Raw genomic sequence first — 14,046 nt, forward strand, 5'->3', positions numbered from 1 at the left:
TGGAGGAAGCAAGAGCCGCGGCCTCGCTTCCACCGCGTTCCTGGGGCCAGACACGGCTGGGGCGGCGCCGGAGAGCGAGAACTCCAGGCTCCGAAGGCCGAGGGTGCGAATTGTGGTCCCCTCCCACCCACGGCCTCCCCATCACGCGCACGCAGCCCGCGAGGGGCGCCCTCCGCGCCACTGCCCCAGGGACACCGTTCATCTGAGGAACTCTCGCGCCCTGCGATTCGCGCCGACAGCGACGCTCGGAGTCCCACCTGGGCCTCGGAAACCTGGGTTGGCCGGGAAACCTCGGGAGGCTCAGAGCTTGCGTGGGGCGTTCACGGCGCCCCAGCACGCCGCCCCGTCGCGGAGACCTCACCGTGCAGCCCAGAAACCGAACCCAAGCCCACTGCAGGGCGAAGGGCCCACGCATCCCAACTGCCGCGAATATAACCATTCCCAAGACTGGCCCCTCCCCTCCTCCCACGAGACCCCTCCGGCCGTTCAAGGTCACACCAAAACCCATCATTTTCTATATCACATACTGAAAATGATTTTATTTTATCCATTTACATTTAACTTGATATAAACTTGTCCGGAAAAGTCAAATAATATGCTTTATATTAGCTCAAACATTTATTAAGAAAACCGAATTCCATAAATAAGCACAGACATTAAGTTAAAACATATCACAAATTGACCAGTATGTAACAATAATGCTTTATCTACACAAAACATCCTATTTCACATGTTTGTTCATTCTTAGAAAGCGCTTCTGTTCTCTGGGTTTGGATTTGACCAGCACATGCAGAAAGAGCTGATTGTGTTTCTCTGTACAAAGTTGCAGGGTTGTAGATGTCCGAGTGCCCCCATCGGCTGCCAGCAGGTGGCCGAGGGGCACGAGGGACGACAGGACCACCACAAAACAACCAAGGGCACAGAGCAGCGAGAAGAGAGAAACGGAAAAGGAAGCAAACAAACCCCAGTCCTGAAGGATCCAGAAAAGAGATGTGGCTTTTGCTTTTACAAAAGAAAATTTTGCTTGCACGTTTATTTTATTCTTTCTTATAAAGACTTATCAAAATGGGTCAGATCACCTCTTCCTCGTCACATGACTGCTTTAGTCTACTCCAGCCACCCAATCCACTGTCACGTTCCTCCTGAGAAGCCTTCTCTTCTACACCCTTACACAGTTGTGCTTAAGAAAATGAAAATAAGATAAAATAAAAATAAAAGCGTTATCTTGCAAGCCAAGAGAGGGCTGCACGGATGTGACTGGGTGGACTGGGCAAGGGTAGCGTGGTGGGAGAGGAAAGAAAGACAGGAGCTCGGAGAGTACAAGGATAAATCAAATTATATCAGTTGGGCCCTCAGATGAGGCGGTTGGTAGCAGATGCTTGTCCTCCTTTAAGACAAAAATCCCTAACATTGTGCTGTCCCTTGAACACGTCCGTGTGTGACCTAGGTGCACCGTGTCTGTGCGCGCGCGTGTGTAGCGTCTGAGCGTGAGCGAGAGTGCGAGTGTGTGTGTTTCTGCCCACAAACCAGTCCATTGGTGTCTGATTTCAGATCCTGAGTCGACTCCCTGGTACGTAAAATGGCGGGAAGGATGCTTTTTGCCGGGCGCGGGAGGAGGGGCGCAAAGTGTCGGGAAAGAGGGGACCGGAGGGGAGGCGGCGGGCGAGGGGGGTCGTAGGCGTCGCGTCGAAGGTGTGGGTGGGAACGCCGCCAGTCAGAAGGCCGGGAGGAGGGCGCGAGCACGGCCAGCGCGAGCAGGGAGGCCGGGGTGGCGGGAAGGGTGGGCTGAGGCGCTGGAGACCCGGCCGGGGGCACAGCTGGGTGGGAAGGGAAGAGGGGCGGCCGGGAGACGGGGGACCGCGGGCGATCGAAATCAGGCGGAGGGGAGGCCTCGCGGGCTGGGGCTTGGGGTGAGCCCGAGCGAGTGGAGGAGAGAGGCGAGGACGAAACGAGACAGGGCGAAGGCCGGGGTGGGACGGGGCAGGGCGCCGGGGTTCGGGTGCGCGCCGGAAGGGCCTCGGGGCGGCCCCGGGGGCGGTGCTGGGGGCGGAGCGGGCCGGGGCGCAGCTGCATTAAGTGAAGCTCATAGAGACTGTGTGCTCTAGCGCCTTGCGGCGGAGGGAGGCGATGCTGGTGCCCCGCCACACGTCGCTGCTGTCCGGGGAGCTGCAGAGCTGGGGCGAACCGGAGACGTTGCTGGGGCCGGGGAGGGAGGCGGGCACCATGCCGGGGAAGGCGGGCTGGTAGAGGTGCGACTGCAGCCCTGCGCCGTTGGAACCCGCCAGGCTGTTGGACAGGCCCATGGAGTTGGGCGGCGGCCCGGCCGCCAGGCTGCACTGGGACAGCGACTGCGCCATGGCCTGCTGCCTGCCCAGCGCCGGCGGCAGAGGCAGCTGTGACACGCCCGGCATGGCGGCCGCCGCCCAGCGGGTGTCGTTGGCGTGGAAAGAGCACAGGCTGTCGCCCATGGCCGCGGCAGCGGCGGCGGCAGCCGACGGGAACTGAGGCAGGCCTGGCGTGGGCAGCAGTGTGCCGGGCGCGCGGAACACGTTGGTCGTCTTCTTGCGCTTCTTCCACTTGGCGCGTCGATTCTGGAACCAGACCTGGAGCGGGCGGGGCGGGAGACAGACAGGGCGCTATTAGCTGGCCCGGCGGCTGGGGAGTTGGGGCTTGAGCCCCAGAAACCCGCCTCGGATACAGCCGCTCTGCCCCAGGAGGAACAAGTGCCATCGGGCCGACAAGCCCCCGTACCCAGCCGGAGACTGTGGCTCCCCACCAACTCCTGGCAACTGGCGCCCCCTGCACCCACCAAGCGCGGAGTCCTGCGCTCCTAAGAGCTCGTGCCCCGGAGCGTTTACGCACTGTGCACACACACCAAACGTGTGCAGTCTTCACCACGCCCCTGCACATTCTGTGCACTGCACAGATTCACAGGTCTGCAGTGAGGCATGTGTCAAAGCTCGACCCACAGGTGTACAAATGAAGATAAACATGTGTACCCATGTGGCTTAATAGCATGCCTTATAACACTGATGGGCTATAGAATTTTCAGAAACGCTGGAAATTTGGAAATTGATGACGGGCTGTGGATGACATAGTTTCAAAATCGAAAGACAAAGGAAAACCCCTAACGCCACGGCTGAGAGAGCGGAGAGGTTAATACAGTGATCTGCGTGGGAAAGTGAAGGCCACTGAGCTACAGTGTTGTTTGGGTTACCACCATGACTTCCGATTCCTCCCATATTGCTTGGTGCTACTGCCACAACTCTCCGTGCCTCATTCCCAAACCACTCTACGGACTCCTTTGGGCTGTACGAGTGGCTGGAACCTGCTGCGCCAAGAGCCTTCAAGCCTATTCTTTTTATTTTATTTATTTATTTTATTTATTTTTTTTTTTTTTGAGACGGAGTCTCGCTCTGTAGCCCAGGCTGGAGTGCAGTGGCACGATCTCAGCTCACTGCAACCTCCGCTTCCCCGGTCCCGGCTGAAGCAATTCTCCTGCCTCAGCCTCCCGAGTAGCTAGGATTACAGAAACGCGCCACCATGCCCAGATAATTTTTGTACTTTTAGTGGAGACGGGGTTTCACCATGTTGGCCAGGCTGGTCTTGAACTCCTGACCTCGTGATCCACCCGCCTCGGCCTCCCAAAGTGCTAGGATTACAGGCGTGAGCCATCGCGCCAAGCCAAAGTCTATTCCTTTCAGAAACTTACTAAGGGTCCCAAGTAACAAGGCCTCCAATTCCCTCAAGTCGCCCCCATTTCATCTATAAACTAAAAGCAAATTTTCGGACCAATACGAATTAAAGGAGGTCATATTTCACCACGAGATATATGAATCAAATTTAATTTTGCTCAGACAAACCCAAACGTCCTTTTTCAGGGAAATGAGTTTGATAAAATACACTCCAAATGAAAATAGCCTTCCTATTCTTTTTTTTCTTTTTGACAGTAGCCCAGGAGTTACAGACCCTGTCAGGCAAATTTGCCTAGGCATGTCAAACCCTCCGTCACAGAAGAAGAGTTCTGCCTGAAAGATATCACATAAGCTGCCAATCCAAGATAACTCCCATCTCCCCCTATTTGAATGTGATCTTTTTAAATGACAATAATAATAATAATAATAATTTGCCAGCAAGCCTGCCTGGAAGACTTGCAGTTTAAAATCTAGTCATCTGGAGTTTACTGTGCCTAAATATAAATGATGTGGGACACAGCCCGGGTACTGAGCTTCCTCTTAGAATTTGGCCAACGCAATTTGACCACCATATCCGTGGCAAAAAAAAGTTGTGCATCCGTTAATCTAACCTATTTAGTGTTTACTCTGCAAGCTAAAGTATCAGGGGTATGGACACACCTGCCCTCGGTCTCGCTGAGCCAGCAATGTTCAGCGGTGTGTTCATGCCCAGGCAAGCGTAGACGCACTCTACGCTTACCAGTGTGAAGGGTGTTGCAGTCTAGAATACTCCCCCAGCTTGGGGCCAGCCCTCGCCTACCACTTTCTTTCTGTGGTTTCTACCCCATTTTGCAGATTGCTGCGCATCCCAGTGTCGGCGGTGGGTAAACAGGTCTCGTCTCTTCCCAGTTGCAGCCCGTGGGCTGGTGGCGCAACGGATTAATGAGGCAGCAGGGCTCTAGATGGTGAGTGGGATCAATGAGACCCAATTGAGCTGTTAGCGGTCTTAGGCGGAGAGCATCTCTCAGGAGGAAAGGAAGGCACAGCGAGAAGACGTAAGGCCGCAAGTCGCTGTGCAGCACCCACCCAAGGCTGGACTCGGGGGAGGTAGACGGGACGGTGTCTGTGACTAAACGGTTCTCACACCTTACACGCCGCACCCGGATTATGTTTTGAAAGGTGTCTTATAAAATCAAGACCGGTTCCTAACAACCTGCAAGTGCCAGTGAATCCCGAAATGTTTGTTTGAGGGGAGGGAGTGTGAGGGAAGGAGCAGAAAAAAGAAAGAGGGGGAGGATTGCCGAGTAGAATTTCAATAGAAAATGCTACTACCAGAATGGTTTCTGAATCTAGGATCTGCTCAGGCACAGGCGGAAAAGAACAGCTGTTAAAGAACTACATATTATAGAAATAATCGAAAAATCGTGCTCAATTATGTTTGAGGGTTAGTAGTCAAATGATGGCTACAATTTTTTTTTTATGTTTCATGGCTTACTGGGATTGGGAAAAAAAAAAACCTGCGTGGGGTCTGAGCACCTCCGTTCCAAGCTACGATGCATATGTTTTTTAAATGTGAATGTTTCCACTTGAAAACTAGAGCATGACGGATTAAAATGCAGGCAAAACCTAAGGGAGATTTTTAGAATGCACAGATGACAACTCCAGGAAATATATTAACCACAGCCACGGGCCAACTTTGTACTCAGTTTGAAATGCAGCTCTTCTTGGAAAATGCTTAATACAACAGAGAGAATCTAATGGAGGTTGGAATCTAAAAATCCACTTTCATGATATCTGCTGTTACAGTAATATAGACATACTGTAAATGTACTTTAAAATATATAGCCCGTTTAATTCCCCAGCTATAAATGACTGAGAAATAGCAAAAAAGAGGGAGAGAAAGAGAGACTATTACTTTTTCCCCCTTGAAGCAAATGCTTTATGAAGATCTCATTGGAATCCAGCAAATGATTAATGTGAAGATTTTGGAGGAAATCTGGGGACCTGTATTAAAGCCTAGATCTCAGGTTCATTTCGATCAGCCAGCCGTGAACTCTGGGCCGAATTCATTACACTTTAATAGTGCTGGGAGAGGAAGAAAATGCAATTTCTCATTCCATTAGAAAACTAGAAAATACTCTCAGCTTGTTCCCCTATTAAGATGTGGCAGGTGACAGGGCCATTCTGGGGGATACGGTCAATGGAATTACAGCACATTATTTTTGTTCATATAAAATATTGAAAGGCAAGCCTGACTGTGCAGAAGTTATTTCACTGATTTGGTTTTTATGTAAATAAAATATTGAAAGTTAATTAATCCATGCTAGAGACTAATGATTATGCTTATTATATTGCATTTGATCACATAATTTGCATGATTCTCACATTGCTGCTTAATAAGCCATTCCAGGTTATAAATAATTCTGAAATTGGTTTCTAATAATGGCATGCTATAAAAGGAATGGTTTTATTACACTGGCCAGAAAAGAGGAGCGATATCAGACATGGAATTGGCCTCCATGTGAGTAGAGATGCTTTAATAAATACTTAAAAGTGTGATATATACTAAATAAAGATAAAAATAAGTATATTGGATAATTTAGTCTAGAATCAAAAAGCATCTTTAAAAATATACAATTACAATGAATTAAATGTTTAGATAATTTTTAATCAGCGCAGTGGCCCACGTACTGAAAAGAATGTGTGGCAATCTGTTAACTATAAAGAAAACTATGAAGCACTGATCATATAAGAACATAAGCCAATTACTATTTAATTTGAATTTGGTCAAGGAGCAATGGTACAGTGAATTGTGAAGTAAATACATTTTCCATAAATTATTTTTGCATTACATTACATAATGTTAATCATTTTGAAAAGTTAATTAAGAAGGTTATGTTGATCTGATTACTTTTTAAACTATGGAACATTATTTTAAAAAATATTGAAATTGCCATTCTATTAAATTGTGTCTATCAGCAGGCTCAAGCTATTATCTTTGCTTGAACATTATGCTGGAACAATTAGAGTACTTTGTCTCTTTCTTCTCGCGCGTTCTTTTGTGTACTTTTTGAAAATAACTATTTCTGTCACATAGCTTATATTTTATTTCATTTACAACTTTTTCTGTTAAAAGAATAACTGTCATTAACCTTTGGAAGACCGAATAAGGTTTAATAGACCTCGTTTTCTTTTTTCATAAAATCAGTTGTTCAATTATATTTTATTTGTGATTCTAAGTTCTATTTTAATTTAAACTAATTGCCAGTATATCTAGGTTTAGACACAGCATTTTACCCTTTAAATAAAGAATTAATAGATAATCTTTCTCTTAAGGGACAAAACCCCCAAATTTATGAATTTCTAACCTGCGAGAATGAATCTACAAGCAAGCACTGTCATCAGTGTTGATGGAAGTATTGAAATTGTGTATTTATGTAAAGGTTCAAACTCAACTTCAGATATTTTTTAAAAGGTGAAAAATAAAAATTTTGAAGAGCATTACTAATACATGTTTACAGTTATGCAATTAGTACTCTTTCGGTGTGTAGTTTTAAAAGACCGTGGTCTAGGCCTTTCACTAGCAAAACCACCCAGACGTATATTGAATAAAAATGCTAATCATTATGTTAATCAATATTACTTTATTAATTTGACCATTTTAAATCCCCAATGATATTCATTTGCTATTAGACTAGAAGCATGAGCTATTTTTTCAGTTTAGACTATCTTTAAAATGCCAAAAGGAGACAGAAATATTCAACTCTGTGATTACGGACGTTCTCATTGCTTACTTCTTAGATCAAATGTAAAGTAACTAAGATCTCAAAGTTAATTTTCTAAAAGTAGGTAGCACTGGTTTAACAAATTGACCAGGTTGATGACACCCAGGATATCGTACAGAAGATACCACCGTCCAAGACGGCAAAGGAAGATTTTTCAGCACCCTGGATAGCTCAAGAGTAAGTACCGGCGCTTGGAATTTCACCTCCAGGCACCTGTCCATAAAATATTTGATATGTCTTCATTCTTTTAAAAAGCAAAAAAAAAAAAAAAAAAAAAAAAAAAAACTGGGATTCACTAGCCTTATGCTTTTGTTCACCAATTTTCGGAAAAGCTATAGGTGTGATTTTCTAGGTTATATATAATTTACAGCTTGGAGAGTGGTTGGAGGAGAATAAGGGGTCAGCAATTATTTCCTCTACTACCTGTCCAACCTTTCCCGTTCTGAATGCCCCTCCTTCAAACAGGATATCCACAACAGAAAGCCTTAATTCTCCCTCCCCCACCCCAGCTTCCTTAGAGGACTCCAAAACAAAACGGGGCTCACCGGCTGTGGGAATCTCGTCAGCTGCCCCCCAGCGCACTGGTAGACTACGAAAGTTCAAACCCCTTGCAAACATCAAAGCTAGGAATATTTCGCCTGAGTGCAAGAGAGAGGGTGATACTTAAGATAATAAAGCCACGCCGTGAAACCTGGGTGTAGCACTTTTTTAAAAGGCGCCCATTCGCCTTATTTGCTCTTTTCTCTTGTTTTCTGTATAATTGTTGCATTCCTCCTTTTATCCAAACGCTTAACACAAACTCATTAGGGGATAATACTTGTTAATAATGCAAGCAGGAGTTGAGGTGCGAACTCGGCTGGGCCGCCCGGGGGGCGCTGAGGTTGCCTTCTCGGGCGGAGGAGGCGAACCCTGTAGCCCGACAACGCCGGGCTTCGATTTTGAGGACCTTCTTCCAGGATGTCGCTATACTGGCAGGAGACGGGCCTTGAGTGTCCATTGGGGGATGGCGATGGGGACCAGTTTCCGGGTAGAGAAGGAGATAACTCGACACAGGAACGCACAGGCAGCGTGAACGCAGCCCAGGATCTCGACAGGGGAAGGGAAGACCCTGCTCCCTTTGCCCAAATCCTCCCTCCCGGTCCTTGCCTTCTGTCCCAGAGCCCAAGCCCCTCGTACCTGCACTCGGGACTCGGTCAGCCCGATACGCAGTGCCAGCTCCTCACGCATAAAGATGTCGGGGTAGTGAGTCTTGGCGAAGCTCCTCTCCAACTCGTTGAGCTGTGCGGGGGTGAAGCGCGTCCGGTGGCGCTTCTGCTTCTGTTGGCCCTGCTGCTGGCCGGCTTGGCTGGGGTTCGGGCCGCCCTGGGGCCCGGGCTGCTTGTCCGGGTCTTTGGCGCTCACCGCCAGCGAGGCCGGAGTAGAGCCCACTGTGGTGATGTCCTCCCCGGGCAGCAGAGTGGCTCCCTCCACTGGGTCAGAGTTGGGCGCCAGGTCCCCCGGATGGCCCCCGGGGTCGGAGGCCCCCACGCCCAGCCTACACTTCACCGCCTCCCGGTGGCCCAGAAGCTCGGCGGCATCTTTCATACCTGAGGAGGCAAGGGGATCGCTGTCACTACTTACTTGGCGATGCCAGGAGGGGCTGTCTTCCCCGCGCAGCCTTCCTTCAACCCGTCCTCGGCCCCCTCCGCACCCACGCTTGTCCTAAGGAAGAAACTCCCAGGGTATTCAGCTGGGTTCCCCAGAATTTGGACAGCCGGGTTGGAATAACATCTCCCGGCCCCCTGCCCTCTCCGCAGCCGGCTCCCGTAGTAAACAGCACAAGCTTTCGTCTCTCCCGCAATAAAACACTCCCAGTCCCGGCAATAAAACATGCCTCTGAATCCCTTCCATAAACCGTACCCCAGGCGCCCCAGGAAATCTAGAGCAAGTCTTTGGACACAGGCGTGCGGGGGGCAGAAAGAAAATTAAACAATTCCTCGGTTGCTGCGGCACCTGCGCTTCGGCAGCCTGACGAACTCTACCTCCGGCCCTCAGCCGATTCCCTCTTACTTTCGGAAGATGAATAAGCCTCCAAGCTTTCCACCCCCCGAAATCAACCCAAATCAGCTCCGCCTCCCCCCTCAAATCAGAGAAAGTGTTTGGAAAATGGAGTCACATCCATCACCAAAGATTCCCAATCCGGAAACCCAGAGCCCAGCAACCCAGATAGCATTAAGGAAACTCGAGTGAACTCTATGGACAACCGTGAATCAAACTTTAGAGATTTCAACTTTTCTTTCCAGAGAAATAAAAGGCGCATTCCTCACAGCCATTGGCAACGCCGAGTCCCTTGCAGAAGGGGGGGTATGACTGTGAGGTTGAATTTGGCTTCTCTCCTTCTCAACCAGCACACTTAGCAAATCCGCCTTGATAGCAGCAGCTTCTCCTTTATGCCAGATTTTTTACAAATTACACCACACTTAGAAAAGGAGGAGAGAAGAAGGTGGTGGGGAGAGAGAAACGGGGGGAGGGAAGGAGAAAGAAATCCCAAATCAAAACAAACAGGAGAGGAAAAAAAGAGAAACACCTCCTAACAAATTATCACAGGGTATATCGCCTTTCAAAAAAAAAAAAAAAAAGGCGGGGGAGGGGGGAAGAGAAAAATAAGAAAAACAAAAAGTAACAACATTTCCCAACTCATTTCTTGGATCTACATATTCCATAGATTTTTTAAAAAGGCGATGTTAAATCAAATTAAACTTTAATGCAGCACAATTACTTTTAAAGAAATTAGTCCATTTAGGTCGCATTAAGGTAAAATAAGGAACAAATTGACAATTTCCTGCCCCGGCTTCTCCTGGCTGCCCGGGCGAGAGGCGCGCACTCACCTAGCCTGGCGTCCAGGAGGTCGGCGTGAGACAGCATCGCGCACCGCTCCAGGGCGAAAGCTGTTCCCCCCCAAATTTTAGCGGCTTTAAGTTATTTAAAATAGATATAAGCTATAAGCTATACGATATAGATATATATATATAGATCACCTAAATGAAAGAAAATTCGGTTTGTGGGTAAAAAGGGGGCTTCTTGCATTATAATGTCCTTTAGAGAGACGGGGAGGTGCTTAACAGTTGAATGAACCCGTGAGCAGCTCGGCGAGGGGACCAATCAGGAGGGCAGCCTGCAAATGTCAGCGCCCGGAGAGTCCCCCACTCCGCCCGCCCGCTCGCCTGCGCCCGCCTGAAGGAGGCGGCGGCGGCAGCCCTGGCAGCTCCAGCCCGGAGCAGGAGCTAAAGCAGCGTCAGCTGCCTCGGCCTCGCCCTGAGCTTCTGGGCCCGGCTCCCTCTAGTTCTTCCTGCGATTTTTCTCCAGGCTCCCCTTTCCTTCCCCTTGGCCGGCCCTGAGCGCTTCATAGGCGTAGCTCTGTGCCTCTGAGCTAACATCTTCCTAGAGCAGGAGCAGAGCAGGGGTCAGAGCGGGCCATGACCCTGGCGTGACCTGAGGGTCGCCCCCACCTGCGCGCTCTGGGCCTGCCGCTCATACTGGCCCGCCAGCCCAGGGCGCGACGAGGGCACACCGCGGCCTTCAGACAGCGCCTAGACTTCGCCGCGGCTCAGCAGGCCTGCGCCTAGGGTCCAGGCGCCCTGGCTGTGCCCCGGGGCCTACACGAGCCCCAACCCCACTGTGGGCCTAGAGCGCAAAGAGGAGTCGGCTTCCCTGGCACCGCCAGCGCCCGCTGTCTGCTTCGGGGACCCTCGCGGAGTGTGGGTTCGAGCGCCCTGCACCCTTCTCACCGGGCTTCTTCCCGACTCCTGCTCTTCCGCTTGGCCCACGCCCGCATCCTCGCCCCTAACTCGCTCTTTTGGTCAAAGTTTCTAATTTCAGCTCGACTCCCAACTCCACTTAAGGCTGTAAATAAAGTTAAATGCTCTTTATTTTCCTCTTGAATATGTTAAACTACTTGAACAATTTAAAGTGCTTTGCACAAGTGAAGCGAACCATTTCTAATGTTCTGATTTTTCAGAGCCAGCCAACAACAAAGTTTAGATTAGTAATATATTTCTAACCAGAGTAATTTTCAAGATCATTAGGCATTTATGTAATTAGTGCCAAATCTATAAGCTTTTATTACGATTATTAGAGTAAAATCAGTATAAATTTGTACTAATTTACTACTGTTTAGACTTGGCTGTCAAGCCTAGAGGTTCTTATTGTAAATGATAACTGAGGAAATTAAGTGCAAAATTCTGTACCGTTTCTGATCTGCTCCTAAACAATCCGTTTCAATTTTATTTGTAGCAGAACATAATGCCCTTTTAAAGTTATTTGACTTGTATTTTTATTTGCAACACAAGAAAAATGCCCTCTACCCAGTCACAATGAAAACTGATATTTACTACTCCCAACTTGATTAACATTGATTTTTAATTCGAGAGTGATGCAATTAAGATTATTCATTTAGTGCAAATAAACCTTCCACAAAAGGGTGGCCCTATGAAGTCTGTTTTAAATAATACTGAGCAAATGGCTTTTTTTGTTCGCCGTCCAATTGACTTAGACAAAACATTGAAAATGCTGGCCGAGAGCAGATGCGAGAGGAATTGTGTGTGTGCGTGTGTGTGTGTCCTCAGCTGTATGTGTGACAGGGACCGAGCAAGGAGACAAAGGAGGCGGCAAAGCGAACTCTGGGGCAGTTTTGTTTCCTCCTTCCCTCCTGCAGCCCGTTCGCCTCCTCTCCTGCACACACACGTGCGCGCGCGCACATATGCACACACGTGTGAATGCAGGGTATTGACCACACCAGTTTCTTCTGAGCTGCGGAGACCGCTTCCCCGGAAGCTCCGGGCCCGACTGGGCTTCAGCGGCATCTGCAGCTGCTACCAACGCGGCCTACGTGGGGCTGGGCGCCGGGGTCGTGGACTCAGGCTCGCGGCGTGTCTGGGAGCCGCTAGGGTTTTTGGCAAGCGGCCGCAGCCCTTTTGAGAAACGCTTTGCCTGGGAGGAGAATTCGGAGACCTCAAGCAAACAAAGTCTCCCCAATAAAAGCTTCCTTTGCCCCCAAACAAAACCTCAGATCTAGAAGCTAGAGCATTGGGCGCGCACAGCAAAAGGAGGCCAGACGGCAGCCCAGGGCGGGGCGGCGTGTGGTCAGGACGGTGGCTCGGGAGTACGCACCGGCCTGCGCACGTCCAGGGACTCGCAGGAGGTTTCTGCCCACCTGGGTGGGGCTTGCAGGGTGTCCACATCGGAACGCAGGGGGCAGAAGTGGGGGGAAAGTGGCTAAGGAAGAGACAGGGAGGCCTGGCCCCAGAACCCTGCTCCCAGAAATAGGCAGGTCCGCCAGGCCCGCACAGCCTAGCTCCACAGCCTGTCTGGAGGGAGGGAGAAGGGGCCGCGACCTGAGGAGACAAGGATAAGGGCGCGGGGCCGCGCGTCTCCACGTGCGTGCACACAAGCCCTAGTGTCCCCAACCCACAGTCGCCCCCGGAACGGCGCCGGCTGTGCAGCGTCCTCCCACACGCACTCGCTCGTATATTCTGTTTTGTTGTATCTTTCAGGTCGATAAATAAATGTGTAATAGTTAATGTGAAGACACATCAGAGTAATAACAATGGGACGAAATCAAAGGATTATCCATCTCTGTTAGTAACCGCTGAATAACAATGTTGCGGCGTGATTGATAGCCCGCTTCATTTTATGACTTTTCTATTGGTCTTGATTTTTATAGCAGTATAAACAAACTAAATCATTTCTTCCAAGACTTCAGAGCATAAGCCTCTCAGAGAGGGGGGGAAAGGGAGAAAGGAAAGGAAAAAAAAAAGAAAAAGAAAGGGAAATCTGAGAGTGGGAGCGGGGCGGTGTGTGGGGCGTCGAGGCGGGGAGGGCTCAGGCTGGAGTTGGAGCCGGGTGCCCGCCGCCAGCAGGCAGGGCGAGAAAAACGACAATAGCCTGGATGTAAAAAGCTCGCCCCTGCTCCCGGTTCCCTCCCGGCAGCTCGTTTTGGCCAATGTCTGAATCCACCTGGGTAGCGCCTGGTATGTATTTACCAGAGTTTTATTTCCCGTCATCTTCCCACGTTCCTGGGGCAGCCGGGAAAGTGCCGGTCAGGCCCATTGCTGTTGATAATTTAAGGCATTTCCCACATGATCATGGGAACTGAAGTCCCTAACAAGGCGAGGCTTTAGCGCAATGGCCCCCAAATCTTCGGAATGACAAGAATGTCTTCAGAAATCACTTCAAAGCAAAGTAAAAGGATTTTCTATGACGGATCCAGTGATTTTTCCTCAATAAATAGGTTTTAGATTGTTACACACACGTAGAAGTGGAACAAAGGGAACTACCAGAAAATATATTGGTTGCCCCTAATAAAATTTATTTAGACAGTTTACTTCTCATAAAAAATAGAGATTGAATTTTGTACAAGATCCTGCCAAGGGACGATGGACAGGGAAATCATTTTTTTCTTTCTCCTTTTCCCCTCTTCTCTTTTCTAACGAAGCACAAAGAGCGTTCACAGGCCGGGGAATCGGCTCCTGACTCCAGCCACCCTGCGCGCCCAGACTGAGCCAGATAACTCTGTAGCTGCAAGGAAAGTCGGCTTGCTGAGAGAGTAA

General features: G+C 49.4%; 1 protein-coding gene across 1 annotated transcript; it reads right to left on the minus strand.

Moving 5' to 3' along the window:
• Nucleotides 1–519: 519 nt before the first annotated feature.
• OTP (orthopedia homeobox) lies at nucleotides 520–10,531 on the minus strand. Its single transcript, XM_003261502.3, has 3 exons — nucleotides 10,327–10,531; nucleotides 8,636–9,045; nucleotides 520–2,603 (listed from the first exon to the last, which is right to left on the minus strand). The coding sequence occupies exons 1-3, from the start codon at nucleotides 10,361–10,363 to the stop codon at nucleotides 2,073–2,075; spliced, it is 978 nt and encodes a 325-aa protein (XP_003261550.2). The 5' UTR covers nucleotides 10,364–10,531; the 3' UTR covers nucleotides 520–2,072.
• Nucleotides 10,532–14,046: the final 3,515 nt, after the last annotated feature.

Source organism: Nomascus leucogenys, chromosome 2, assembly GCF_006542625.1.
Source record: "Nomascus leucogenys isolate Asia chromosome 2, Asia_NLE_v1, whole genome shotgun sequence".
NCBI lineage: Eukaryota > Metazoa > Chordata > Mammalia > Primates > Hylobatidae > Nomascus > Nomascus leucogenys.

Coding starts and splice junctions, on each gene's coding strand:
- OTP (XM_003261502.3), bottom strand. CDS start 10,363: ATGCTGTCTCACGCCGACCTCCTGGACGCCAGGCTAG. Junction 9,046..10,326: donor CCTCCTGGACGCCAGGCTAG/GTGAGTGCGCGC, acceptor TTGCCTCCTCAG/GTATGAAAGATGCCGCCGAG. Junction 2,604..8,635: donor TGACCGAGTCCCGAGTGCAG/GTACGAGGGGCT, acceptor CGCCCGCTCCAG/GTCTGGTTCCAGAATCGACG.